Genomic DNA, 14,077 nt, shown 5'->3' on the forward strand with positions numbered 1-14,077 from the left:
TTAGAGTAGGGAGAAAAAGGCAAGTGTTTTGTGTTTGGAGATACTGGACTAATCAAGTGTTTCCAAATTAAATTATTATGTCATGTAGATATCTCCAAATAATACTACTGCAATATTTTCTCTGCCCAGGAAATTAACATTATCCATTAACACTCAGACATGTCCATGTAAAGCAATCAAAATAGAATAATTTTAAATTCTACAAAGAAACCAGAATATTTAGTAATTGGACAGGGAGAACTCTGGGAAATAGTGACGTGAGGGTCCCCATGGCCTCTGTCCCTAATGACCCAGTTATTATTTGATTTATGTGGACTGCAGCTGCCCTTGCTTCGACCCCAGAAAAGCCTGTGTGGGAAGTTTGTGTCTCAGAGCTGTAGCATTGCTCTGCGGAGTGTCTGGAGCCTAGCGTATGCACAGAAACTGATAAATAGGGAAAAGGCCCAGTTTGCTCCAGCTGGACTCAGAGCTGGGATCAGCGCTACAGCCCAGCAGACTCAACTCTGGAAGCAAGAAACTCTCTGGAACTGCTGTAAGTATTTCATTTACTTCTCTGAATGCTCTGGGATTATAAATTGTTGCTCTAGCTGTAAATCAATTTCCCATGTGAAAATATTTCAGGGATTGGGCTTTTTTATTCTTTTTCCTTTTTGTTTTACTTTCTTTTTAAACGGCTGACTAAATTAAAATAGAAAACATGCATTTTTAAATTTGGTATTCTACTGCCAAGAATTTGTCCGAACAGTACTTCATTTGACATACAGAGTGAAGTAAAACTACTTTAAAATTCAATTATTTGTTTGCCTTCCCCAAAGTACCTGGAAAACTGTAAGTTTCAAACAACTTCCAACCTCTTAGTTTACAACGTATATAAATCATACCTTTGAAATAATTATTCAGGGGTAACAACTCCAAAGGAAGATTTCAAGATAATTGCAGCACAGTCCATTAGTGAAATAAGCCAATTCCTATTACGGTTATTATATGACAAGGAAGGAACATATTTAACGAGGAGTGGGATCTCTTCAAACAGCAGCTTTGGGAGCTTCTTGGCACATTAGAACTGGGACAAACAGATAAAACCTTAATAATATATATAAGCTGCATATAGGATCAATCAAGAGATCCTACAACTTCCCCTGCAAAATCATTCTTTAATTACAGTAATCGGTGATTACCGAATTGCTCGAGTGAAACTGAATGTATCACCTGGCATTGTGCATAGTTGCCACCAATTGTGCTCAGTTAAATTTTTTTCAGTTTTTGGTTTAAAATTCACAAATTAAAAAATTAAGCTATGCTTTTCAGAAGCACAAAAAAGTACAGTGATTAACACTGAGGTTGAAATGTGCTATCTAGTTCCACTACATGATCATTAACATGCCACAAGGTATGTTAAATAAATGGTGAAGACCTTCAGCTTGAGTTCCTAAAATTCCCTGTAAACAAGAAATTTCCCTGTGACCCAACTGTCAAAATATTTACAATAGCAGTTAAAGTACTGTCAATACGTACCTCTTAAAAAGCTCCCTGGAGCCTCTTTTACAAGAAATATGTTTTGCATCTTAACAAATTTAATAATGTAAGTTGATATTTCATACCAATACTTTATGCGATAGTATGTTATAGCAATAAAAATTATAAACCCAACATTTTCACATAAATAACAATAGATGTACAGTATGTATTCTAGTCTGAATGTGTACATTCTGTTAAGTGACTGGTTTGTGACTCTACTTTTATCAATTAACGGGTTTTTTTCTTTTCCTTTAATGGCTTCCGTCTTTGCTAAATTGAAGTGTTTCAGTTAGGATTAATAACTGAATGTTGCTGAATTTCTGTGTTAGATGGATAACCACTTGAATCACCATACATTCCAGTTTATATTGAACGACATTTGTTCAGAAGACTGACTACTGTCAAAACTAAGCTTGTGTAAGTGTAACATTTTCAAACGTGCTTAAGCAACCGAAGTCTAGGTCACATCTGCTTCTGGGAAAAAAAAATCTCCCGCTTGAGGAGGCTTTTAAAATTAAAAGCAACCAACCAACCAACACCCCCCCCACACCCCCCCCAAATGGTCAGGATTTCCCACATGAAAATACCCAGCAGAAATAGCACCTCAGAAGTAACTGAGAAGAAGGAAAAGCAGGGAACAGCATGTGCTTTTATGCAGACGACATTTTTTTTCAGGTCAGTATGTCTGAGTAAGGACTAAAGACTTTAATCCTAACTGTTGCTGCTTGTGATTCTACGAAACAAGTTATTAAAAAACTCATCTTCTTTTGTTTTCAGTTATTTCTACTTTTTAGGCTAAAGACCCTTATGAATCATCTCTGGGAATATACTTCCATTTTTTGCTTTGTTTCTTTGTTTTTAAAGCACACATACACAGAACATATGGCCATATTTTGAGTACACAGAAAAGAGAATAATGGGCACAAAATATTTTGGTTTGGGAATGGCATGACTATAACTGCCCCAAACACCCAAAGCTCTTACTCGAATCTTATTTCAACTTTGTCCAAGTTATGGTTTGAAAATTACAACTGGGCATGTATGCTACATTCTGCCAAGGACTGCACAGCTTCCAGAGTGTAGCTAGGCTTTGTGTGCACACAGAACTTACTTGCCTGCATGGCAAAGGGTTAATGAATGTATGTGTGGGCTGAAGAAGTGTCCTTTAGGTCATGGTTCACCCCCAGTGAGGTGTGAGAGATTAGGGATGGCTACTGAACTTTTGAGAGACAGCACATAATGCATCACAAAATTTCAGTGACTCCTGAAGTTTGGAGGAAGCCTCTCTACCGCTGACTGACTCATATATAAAGGGTGAGGCAAAGGCTGTAACACAGGACTATGACAGTCAATCTTATAAATAACCAAAACTTTCCTGTCCTAGAAAATCAAGTTCCTTCCTTACATATCTTATTCTGTTCTTTATATTTTTTGTTTTAAAAGGCCCAGTGCTATTTTATATCGGAAGAACAAGCCTGTTAATGCAAAATCCTTAAGTGTCAGAAGATGAAACAGTTAACGTTCACACACAGGCATGACCATTAAGTCTCATGTCAAGACAGTATAGCATTCCTCAGATAACCACTGGATTTACTACTAATACTGTTATAACTTCTCTTAAATTAAGAGTTTCAATTTACAGTCTCATTCTAAGCTGGAAATCCTGTGGTTGCAACTGATAACTTTTATTAGCCATAAAATTCAGTAAGAACAGCTAAATCCTCAAGTCCATTCTCATACAATACCTAAATTGAGGAAACTTTGCCTAATGAAAGTCTGCTTCTAAGACTTAGAATGTTTAATCAACTGACCACCTTGCATTTGGCGATATGTACTTCATACTCCCAATATAATATTTTTATCAGACTGGATCAATGCAATTTTATTTTAGCTTCTATTCTTTTATTATTTTTATTTAAAGAAACTACCGGAATGCAGAAACACATTTCTTCAGCAAATACACATCTTTTTGGGAAAAACGTAGACTTTGCCCAGGCCAAATTGATCTCACTGATAAGGACCTCATGATTCAGTGAGTCATTTCTCTTTCAAACAAATATTTACTAGCAGAGATAACCAACAAAATCAGCATTCCAGCCTCACTGCATCTTTTCACCTTCTGCTGACAAGACAAAGAGAATGCGTTCATTTCCAAAGATATGTCCAGTTCGGGGGGAAGGGATGTGTGTCTTTCAAGACACCAGTTCAGATTCCCTGAAACCATATATTCATCTTCTCAGCTTTAGCCTGGTATAGGTATTGCACAAAACCCAACATATGTGCCTTTCAAGGAAGATTTTTAAACCCAACTTGCTGCAAGTTCTGCAAGAGGCATATACAGAGAAACCTGTTGCACATGTAGGATTTTGATTTTCAATACTTGCTTAGCTTTTTCATCTTTTCTCTTTCCCATCTGCTCAGGGAAAGTCTATGAATAGTTCATTGGCAAATTGCCTTATAAAGTCCTTACTCGGCGTGCATCAGGTATGACATAGTTTTAACCAGTGACACTCTCATACATTCCACACATGCACAGGGACAAGGGGGCAAGGAAAACATTTCCTACTTACTTCTCTAACGGCTACCCCATTGTCACTCAATTGCTAAGCAATATCAGAGATTGTCTACACACATACATAACCTCAAACTCAACTGATGCTAGTGCCCATATATTGTTTTTTTTTCTAGAACTCTCTTAAGAATTTTTAGAGCACACTTTTTCAGAACCATCTCAATAAAGTGAAATTACTGAAAAAATAAGATAAGTTTTGAACTCAAAGCACAATAGCTATTCTGCATGAACTCTGTCACTGTGAGCTCTCAGTGCATTTTGGTATGGTGAACGTCAAAGCATCCAAGCAGGAGCCCAGGCTCCTTCAATAATTAAGGGACAGAGAAAAGCTCTCCAGAGGGCAATACATCCTTTTATTATTGATTTTGAGAGATTGATTTTTTTGGTCTTCACAGAATGCTTTGTACTCTTAAAGGAATACTCTAAAAGGAATAACTTTTAAATTTGGAACCTAGTGTAAATTAGACAGTGCTTAAGTGGGGCAAAGCTGACTTTACTGCATAAAAGAGCATTTACATGGGGAAGAAGAGGTATTCTTTGCTGGCCTTTCCAGGCTATTTTCCTATATTTACTTGCTTAAAATGTGCATAAAAAGTGAATGAAGCAAAATCACTAAAAGCCCATCTTTGCGCAGAAACAGAACATCTGCCACATCCACGTTAGTGCAAATGCCCTTACTCATTCTGAAAGCAAGTTTTTTCTATCCAGTAAAGCTCCTTTTAATCTCTTCCTGAACTAGAGAATTTACCAATGATTAGTCTGATTCCTCTGTGTGGTTTTGTGTAAAATTAGGAGCAAATCAGTTCTAAATATAACTTGGAAATTTAGGAATGGACTCTATCCTGAATCCGTACTATCAGAACAATCGAATGTTTTGCAACCTCACTGAAAGTACTATGTGACTTTGCACATACCTCTGATTTTCTTATGATCTGCAAACTGTTTCATATTCTGGAGTTTTCTGGTTTTGGCTCCGAGGCTAAATCTACCCAGCGATTCTTTCTCACATGATGTTTCTCTTACTTTTCCATTTCTCTAGGTTGCCTTCTTAAAAGTCTATCACATCACAAAGTGAATGAAACAGTGCATTTGGGAGCAGAATATGGCAAATACATTTGTAACTGTACCTGATGGATATTGTCTTCCTGAGCCCATACAGTATTATGGTAAGTAAAGCAAAATGTTTTTATTATGAAAAAGCAGTATAGTAAAACAAACATCTGTGGAAACTACCATTATTTTCTTCATTTTAGTTTATATTTACAAGCTCTTAGAAGCCACCCATTTGGCTATCAAGCCCATACTGAAAGTGTACTGAAATATACCAGCATGTGCTCCTACAGATTTTTGTCTACAGTGTGATTATGCTGTCTGACCATTTTATATAAAGTTTACTGGTGCTGTCTCCCTTTGACTTGTATGAAGAAGATACAGGTTTTATTACAGTATTCCAGATACATTACAAATAGATAATGGTTATTCTATATCTTACAGAACTGTAATTGCAATAATTAATTTGATTCTGGAGGAGTAAATGCAATGCAGGACCCAAAGCCCATTAAAAAGAAAAAGATCTCCAAACTGCTTTAAAAAAAAAACTTTCCAATTTGTTTTTACAGAGATTTGAACAATCCCAAAAGAAGAATGAAACATGATGCATGTTGCACAAGCTTTCTTCAGTACAGCTGTGTACATTTAAGTGGGGGTGGATAATTTAAAACTCTACAGACAGAAAGGCAGGAAGAAGCTCTCTTCATAATTCTGTACATAAATTTTGCTAAAATGAAATTTCTTAATTATAAAGGATTGTATGTGGCAAAATACTAAATAAAACAAGACTCTGCTTTTTACCCTACTGAATTTCAACTTTAAGACGCCAGTGACACTAATTTTTACCACTCTATAATTTCTGGACCATCTTTCTCAGACTGTTGTGTGACATTTTCAAAATTATGCCTGAAATATATATCAATAACAAACATTTTATTCATTAACAAATTCACTTATGGGAAAATATTCTTCTGTAATATGGACAACTAGTAAAAATGACCTTTAAGTATAAAATCAGAAGGTAGCTTTATCACCAGTTGGCAAGTGATATTCAGTTATGTACTAGCAAGAATCCAGCGGTACTCACATGACACTGCCCAAACTGTTACCAAGCCATCTTCACTACATCTAAGATTTTACTTAAAAACATTACAGGTAGCACATTCAAAAAGAATGTGTCAGACTGCGCTTCTGAAAATGTGTTCCTGTAATGTTTATGATCAAACATTCAACCTATAAAACTTTTTAAAACTTTCAAGTAGCTGGTGTTGAGATACTCTTCAGGTTTTTATTTAATTTTCCATTTCTTCTGTATGTAGACGTTTTACCAGAGCACATGAACTATCAGCTGCAAGACACCGATTTTCAGACTGCGCCTTACTGCCAATACTCAACTGTTCAAATTCCTCCTCCAGTACTACAGTCACAACCTTCTCAGTCCCAATACAGCACATACAGCCTGGACTCTCAGTACAGCGATGGGCAGTGTATCATCAGCAGCTGTGAATTAAGCAAACCCCCCTTCATGGCTCCCCACATCGATGATGGTGGATACCAAGGACTGAAACGGCCCCGATTAAACCACTCTTCCTTGAGACTGAAGGGACAGGAGGAGCTGTGTGTTGTGTGTGGAGACAAGGCCTCAGGGTATCACTACAATGCACTTACCTGTGAAGGCTGTAAAGGTAAGAGGAGAACAGGCTCATCTGTATCTCACCCAGGACCCACAGTGCTCAACATCGTGTTCCACATCTGTGATTTAAGCAGACAGACTTCATTATTTTTTAAGCTGATGTTTCTACAGAGGATTTTATTTTAGCTAAGGAATCCGTTTTTCTAACACATTTACTCCAGATTTGATTCAAATTTTTATAACGTTTTTTTGAAGAAATGCTTTCACAGTGTGTATTTAATATGAGCACCTCCTGCAACTCATTTTTGCATTCATTATTCACTAGTGTCTGTTTTAGCAGGTGCTGATCTTCTCATGACCAGTTATTATAGATTTACTTCAGTGTTATTTATTTTACCTATTATTAAAATTAAATAAAAACAAGAAATAATTACTTGCTACTTATATTTTAACTTGCTATTTGGGAGCTGTCTTGATCAGGTAAGGAAAACAGTGATTAACATTAGTCAGAAAGAACACGACATAACTATGTTGTTAAAAAGCAAATTTAAAATCAAGGTAATGTTTCCACTGTAAAAAAGAAACAAAAATCCCCAAATACACTTTAATTCTTTAAATCATTGTGAGATAAAGCTCCTTAGATTCCTTCAGTCACAACCTGATCCTTGTCTGTAGGCTTCTTTCGACGTAGCATAACCAAAAATGCAGTGTATCGATGCAAGAATGGTGGTCACTGTGAAATGGACATGTACATGCGAAGGAAGTGCCAGGAATGCCGGCTGAAGAAGTGTAAAGCTGTGGGAATGCTAGCAGAATGTAAGTGCTCTTTCCATGCTGGCTACTTTACCTATCAACTCAGATAAAACCTTTTCTCAATTCAACCCCTTCTCCTCATTAGAGTAAATGGTATTGGTCTAAACTTTATTTAGCTGTAGGAAAATTTAACTTCAGAGTATGCAGCAGCTGTAGCATATTCATCTGCAGAAACCACCAGTGCTTGGGAAGTACCTCCTGAGGTTAAGAGGACTGCTGTTCAAAGACATTACAAGAAAAAAAAGGAAGTACTAACAAGAGACAGCTAAATATCCTGAACCTTGACAGGACAGCAGTAAGCATATCAGATGTGCTTTTGTGTTTGGAAAAGAAATAAAAATTGTAAAATTGCACAACAGTTTTTAATGAAAAAGTCTCACACTTGTATATCACAGAGCCACAAGCAAGATCATATACGACGACTGCAAACACTCAGGCCTTTGGTGGAGACTGAACACTAAGTCGCCTAATGAATAACACATTGCCATATTCTCTAGGAAGCGTCGTTCCTTATAGGTGACAGCTCCTCTGATGCAAGACACGTGTTATCTACAATAATAAAAATGATTGCTTCAAATTGTAATTATTTGAAAATGTACATATTGATACACACTTCCACGCCTCACAGGTTTGCTGACTGAAGTACAGTGCAAGTCAAAGCGACTCAGGAAGAATTTCAAACAGAAGAGCAGTTTTCTTTGCAACATAAAACTGGAAGATGAGGGACTGAATAGTAAGCATGTATCATCTACAACAAGATCTGGAAAAGTGGGATATTTTTCTATTTGAAATACCTCTTTTTGTAATTTATTTTTGCCCCAAGTCACTGTCATTTGATTGGTTTACTTTTTTAACAGATCCCTGAGAAGATGGAACTTACTCCAGGGGAACATCAGCTTCTTGACCACATTGTAGCAGCACACCAAAAATATACAATTCCCCTCGAGGAAGCAAAGAAGTTTGTACGTATACAGAACAATCACCCTGCATTGTTGTTATTATCCTAAGCACTGTATCTTGGTTACATCAGATGTGTAAACACTCTTTCATGCAGCTACAAGAAACTGCAAGTCCTGAGGAAAGTTTTCTCCGCCTCTCTGAGACAGCAGTTGTCCATGTACAAGTGTTAGTGGATTTCACAAAAAGACTTCCAGGTAAGTTCCATCCTTTGGGAAAGGCTGCAGGATAGTGTGGCTTTTTTCTTTTTTTTTTTCTTAAGAGGTAGAAAATATACTGATTGTATGAATCTGAAAAAAATACAGGTGTTTAAAAAACTCTAGTTTTACTGACTATTTTATCTTCCAACTCTAACAATCAGGGATCCCGTTTACTTGTCATGAGAACAAGTTAGAAGCATTCACTTCAAAAGCTTGCTATGATTAGATTTCTTTTCTGTTTCTGAAATGGAATAGAGACATTTCCTGGAAGTACATGGACTTTCAAATACCATCGTGGGTGAACTACTATTTTAACACATTCTCTGAAATCCACTTCGGTTTACAATTTATTACAGTCATAAAAAAAAAAAACCAGATGTTCCTTCAAAGGAAATGGCAGCACAGAAGAGACTAACCAGGTGCTCCTATTCGTATTTTCCTTCAATAAAGAACAGGGCAATGTGCAATTAAATTCACTACATTTCAATGTAAAGTTGACAAAATAACATTTGACAGGGAGAGTGGTAATTTTTTCATTACTCTTTAAGCTATAAAACTCATTGTCAAAACTCAATCAACATGTCTAAAGCAGATATGTGATCTATTTTAGCAGTTCTGTGGAACAGATCTGACAGAATGGACGAGCTGCTTGTTTTCTTATGTTACATATCCTGCTTTGATCAGGAATAAGAAAAGAATCAATACAGTTGCTTTCTCTTGAACTGTAAGTGCAGATAATGAGTTTGTCAAAAGATGATCACAATTTTTAAAAAGATCAGATATCAGTGAAAAAGGAGAATATCCAGTCACTAAGCAATGTAGCAAATTTATAAGATATTATGTCATGTGATATAAATCAGGTATTAAGAAGAAATTTTCAATAAACTCTTGCTTAGTCCCAACATTTTTACTTGTATCTTCCTGTGAATCATCTAACATTGGACACTGACTACTGCACTTTTTTTTTTTCCTGTAACTTGCAAACTAGCAAGAAAGAACCCAACAGTTTTTGGGTACATGCATCTTTTAACTATGGCTCCTCCTTTCCACTAAAGGCATTTATTAAAAAAATAATTTTATCAACTCATATTAGGGGCTTAAACACAGCCGCTGCCTTCCTTGATTCTTAACATGTATCTTTTTTCTGCAGGATTTGAAAGTTTAGCTAGTGAAGATCAGATTGCACTGCTAAAAGGGTCAACAGTTGAGGCAATGTTTTTGCGTTCAGCCCAAATATATAACCAAAGAATCAGTGAATGCCAACCATCAACAAGTGAAAGTAAGTTTGATTAACAAACTTTTTTATTAATACCAGTAGGAAGTTCTACCATTTTGAAACAACTTCCATTCATTTTAATTAATTTAATCTCAACTAATTTCCTATTCAAGCATAGCAGTACTTAGAATAGTACCAGTAATGCTCACACATATACCTTCTGTAGGCTTTTTTTTTTTAAAGAGCAAAAAAGCATACAGGGAAAAAAAAAAAAGCTGGATCTCTGTTTTTCCTCCCATTGGTTCCAAACCAAGACCAACATTTTTGAGCATTGGCACAAACTGTAGGGTAGATTGATAATATTAGTTATATCAGTGACATATATCGTGTCAAGTTTAACACAAGAGACTTTGACCAACAGTAATGCAACAAATGAACTCAGTGCTGGATGCCAAAAAGAACAATTTTTTCTACCTGCATGAGTCTGGGAAAAATTCACACATTTTCAGGTATTTATCTGCAAGGCAAGTGCAGACAATATTTAAAGTCACATTAAGTTTGGCTGGGAACTGTCATCTCTCTTGTTCCAGCTCACGTAAGACTTTCGGATCATGGGACATGTCACATTCAAAACCTTGATAAAAACAACATTTATTCTATGGAAATGTCTCACAACGAAGAGAGTCCAACTTCCACTACTACAACAGGTAACGGAGGTCTCCCAATCAAAATACCTGGCAATCTTCTGCGTTGCTGGCCCTGTTCTTAATCACACTGAGCATCACTGCGGCGCGGCCTTCGCTCCTTCCTCTCCCCTCCCTCGCGCTGCTTCGCTGCACGCGCAGGCTTTAACCACCTCCTCGTGGGCGGAGGCGGCGCGTTGGTCTTTGCTGGCGCCCTGGGAGAACGCCTTCAGCTACCGGTATCGAAAGCTCATTGGTACAGCTGCAACACAACTTTCTTACTACTTTAGAAATTAACACTTTTTTTCATTAAGTTCGCTACCTACTCAATGCAAGGGAAGAGCCCGGAGCCGTAAAAGATGGAGACAAAGACGATTCGCAGGAGCAGCGCCCGTTTCTGCGCTGAAATAATATTCTGGTTATTTTATTTCCTTTTTAAGGTATAACCGAGGAGTTTATTACCGCACTATTTTACTTCTACAGAAGCATGGGGGAACTGAAAGTGACCGAGACCGAATATGCCCTGCTTGTAGCAACTACCGTGTTCTTTTCAGGTAAACCGGAAGGCGACCGGCCGTCCCACGCGCTGCCCGCCCCCGCCCACCGAGCCCCCCGCGGCGGCGGCGCGGCGCGGCCGCGCCCCTGTGGCCGTGGCCCCGCGGCCCCCTGCCCGCGCCCCCCGCCCGCTAACCGCGCTCTCCCCCAGACCGCCCGCTCCTGAGGAATAAGCGGCACGTCGAAGAGCTGCAGGAGCCGCTCCTCGGCATCCTCTACAAGTACTCGAAGATCCACCACCCTGAGGACCCGCAGCATTTCGCCCGCCTCATCGGGCGCCTCACGGAACTGCGGACCCTGAACCACACGCACGCGGAGGTGCTGGTGACGTGGCGGACGAAGGACCCCAGGCTGACCTCCCTGCTCTGCGAGATCTGGGACCTGCACTAGGGCGCGGCGCCCCCACAAAGCCGCGCGCTCCCGACTGCCGCTGCTGCGGCCCGCGCGCGCCGCCTCCCCGCCCGCCTCCGTCGCGCGCCTTCGCTTCCCGCCTTTTTGTCCTTCCTCAGCAGCCGGCGAGCCAGGGGCGGCAGCGCGCCCGTCGTGAGGCGTTGGCTCAGGGACCTGCCCTTTCCTCCCGGGCCATGGAAAAAGAAAAACCGTTTAAACTGTTCGTGCCGCCGCGGCTGAGCGGCGGCCAGGTGTCCGCAGTCAAGCCCCAGGCGAGCACTCGGGCGACGGGGCTGTGTCAGGTAAACGGTGCTGCCGCCTGCCTGGCGTGGCGATGCTCTGGAGGCGGCGGCTGAGGAGCGGGCGGCGGGGCGCAGGGGCCCCTCCACAGGGCCGCCGTCCTCCCGGGTAGGCCCGTAGTCCCCCGGCCTCGTCCTGCGCCCCGTCCTGCGAGGCATCCGCACACGTGTGCGTGAAGGCGTCTGCGCCGGGCTCGGGTTTCTGCAAACCGCTAAGAGCGGTGCCGGGCCGGGGGAACGCCTTAGGCTTTAATTTCGAAGACTTTTACTTTTTCCTGTCAAAACCAAATAGAATAATCTTCTCGAGCATCTGCGATGTGTTTTAGCTGTACGCCACCGATGATAAACACGTTTGATGTGGGCAATTCAGAACAGTAAGCGGGAAGCACGCCGCTCGGGTACCATTACTGGCTTTGATTTCTTGGTCCGCCAGGTCAAGTGTGCAGTGAAAATGTTCTGTCACGACGCTCTGAGTTATGTGACTTCAACAAGATCTTTTTGCGTGTTGAGGCTTCTTACGAAATATGCTTAGACTCAAATGTGGTATCCTGAGAGGAGATGAGTTACGCCATTTACAACACAAATATCAGTGACTTTTAAAACATCTTGTAAAATTAAGTTTTCATGCTAAAACGTAATCAGATGTGTTTCAGAAGTACTCTTGGGAATAAAGCAAAAACTAAGTATCAAATACTGGACTTGAAAAAAATAATTTCGGTTAATGAGTCCTTAACAATGCAACTATGTGTGGGCATGCAATAGCTGTTAAGTTCTTGTCATCAAAAGCTTCCACTTTGGCTACAGTGTAGTTTATAAAGCAGAGTACAAAAGACCAACAGTTTGAAAAGCCACACTGAAGTAAGCAGCAGCAAGCAGGAGAGTTGCAGAGTTGCAAAGCCATTATCAATGCCTTGGGCTTTGAAAATTTTAGCTTGTTGATTTATTAATGGAAAATTCCATTTTCACATTAGCTGTACTTTTTTCCTGGGTTTTATAATCCTTTACAAATCTACTGGTAAGAAGGTGATTTTAAAATTTGTGCAGGGTTTCAACAAATGCCCAGATGATGATTTTAATTTGCCGTTTGTAATGACGAGTACACCGAACCATGGTGAAATCACTGATTCAGGTAAGACTAAAATAAGTGTTTCCCTTGCACGTTCCTTTAAATTTTTTTTATATTGTCAACATTTTCCATGAGTAGTTTAACAACTTCACAGCTGTAACACTGTTAAATACAGTTCCACTGTTATTGTTTTAGAAATACATTGATCAAAATCTCTTAATGTTTCAGATGCGATTTCACAGCAAGTAAAACTTTGCTCTGAGGTAGATGAAGAGGTCAGCTAAGTATAAACTCTGCATATTTAATTTCTTAGGGCCTCTTAATTTGTTCCCAAAACAGTGCCTAAAGCGCTGTTCAGCAGATACTTCAGGGCTAAAGGAAGTAGTCAAAGGGGAATAATAATTTTCTGTCTCCTTTCTAAAGCTGAATCACTTAGAGGAGGTATCTATGATTCAGTGAACATGCCTGGAGATAAACTTTTAAATATTAAGGTGATTTCCAAGTTTTGGGTTTGTTTGTTTTTTTTTGTTTTTTTTTTTGTTTTTGTTTTGGTTTTTTAAAGTGCCTGGGAAGTTTGGGAGTTTTAATCAGAATAAGATTTGGGTACTTAAATATCTTTGTGAAACTGTTTCTGACTACTCTGTTTAAAGGCAGAAGGGTTGAAATCAGTATTATTTGGAACATGAAAGCAGGTTATCCCAATTGCTTTGTCTGGCTTTATTTTATCCATAAAACAATGCATTTAGTGGAGTAGCTTCCTCAAACATTTGATCCTTCTCATAGCGTCTTTACCAATGTTTTTGCAGTAGCTTCCTGTGCTTCCCAGATACATTTTGTTCCAGCAAACAGCATTTTGTAACGGATCTCTTGCAGTCCTCCTGATGATTTTCATATCCCTGAGGACTAAACTTCTTTTAGCCCTAGCAGCTATTCAAGTACAGTCATGACTGTAATAATACCATGAAGCAGACAAAACAAGGATAGCGTTAGGTGACATCATACCTAAAACAAACCGCAGCGCTGCCCTGTCACCTACTGTACTACTCTTACCTGCCTAAACCACTGATCAAGCACTGCTTATACAGCGTTTGAAATGTGTCCTAAGAGCACAAGGTTGGTTGGTTT

The 14,077-nt window shown here is 39.3% G+C and overlaps 2 protein-coding genes across 9 annotated transcripts in view; both read left to right on the forward strand.

The window, feature by feature from the left end:
- Positions 1-300: 300 nt before the first annotated feature.
- Positions 301-11,677, forward strand: LOC104049064 (bile acid receptor-like). 8 transcript variants are annotated; one of them, XM_064472074.1, is made up of 13 exons: positions 301-532; positions 1,848-1,935; positions 4,207-4,277; positions 5,128-5,256; positions 6,460-6,825; positions 7,449-7,589; positions 8,215-8,354; positions 8,444-8,548; positions 8,641-8,740; positions 9,894-10,022; positions 10,550-10,666; positions 11,083-11,196; positions 11,349-11,677. In XM_064472074.1, exons 4-13 carry the CDS (start codon positions 5,166-5,168, stop codon positions 11,585-11,587), a joined length of 1,542 nt encoding a protein of 513 aa, XP_064328144.1. In that variant the 5' UTR covers positions 301-532; positions 1,848-1,935; positions 4,207-4,277; positions 5,128-5,165; the 3' UTR covers positions 11,588-11,677. The 8 variants fall into 8 exon arrangements, with proteins under 8 accessions (XP_064328144.1, XP_064328149.1, XP_064328148.1 ...); XM_064472079.1 differs by lacking the exon at positions 4,207-4,277 and having other exon boundaries at positions 5,130-5,256; XM_064472078.1 differs by lacking the exon at positions 1,848-1,935.
- Positions 11,678-11,693: 16 nt separating this feature from the next.
- The window catches only part of SYCP1 (synaptonemal complex protein 1), a 30,988-nt gene continuing 28,604 nt past the window's right edge, over positions 11,694-14,077 (forward strand). The window contains exons 1-3 of the mRNA XM_064472091.1: positions 11,694-11,889; positions 12,931-13,015; positions 13,181-13,227. Coding sequence (XP_064328161.1) covers positions 11,782-11,889; positions 12,931-13,015; positions 13,181-13,227 — 240 coding nt within the window. The 5' untranslated portion in view covers positions 11,694-11,781. The remainder of the gene's footprint in view (positions 11,890-12,930; positions 13,016-13,180; positions 13,228-14,077) is intronic.

The sequence above is a fragment of the Phalacrocorax carbo genome, chromosome 23, assembly GCF_963921805.1.
Source record: "Phalacrocorax carbo chromosome 23, bPhaCar2.1, whole genome shotgun sequence".
Lineage (NCBI taxonomy): Eukaryota > Metazoa > Chordata > Aves > Suliformes > Phalacrocoracidae > Phalacrocorax > Phalacrocorax carbo.

Coding starts and splice junctions, on each gene's coding strand:
- LOC104049064 (XM_064472074.1), top strand. CDS start 5,166: ATGAAACAGTGCATTTGGGAGCAGAATATGGCAAATACATTTGTAACT. Junction 7,590..8,214: donor TGTGGGAATGCTAGCAGAAT/GTAAGTGCTCTT, acceptor CACGCCTCACAG/GTTTGCTGACTGAAGTACAG. Junction 11,197..11,348: donor AACTACCGTGTTCTTTTCAG/GTAAACCGGAAG, acceptor GCTCTCCCCCAG/ACCGCCCGCTCCTGAGGAAT.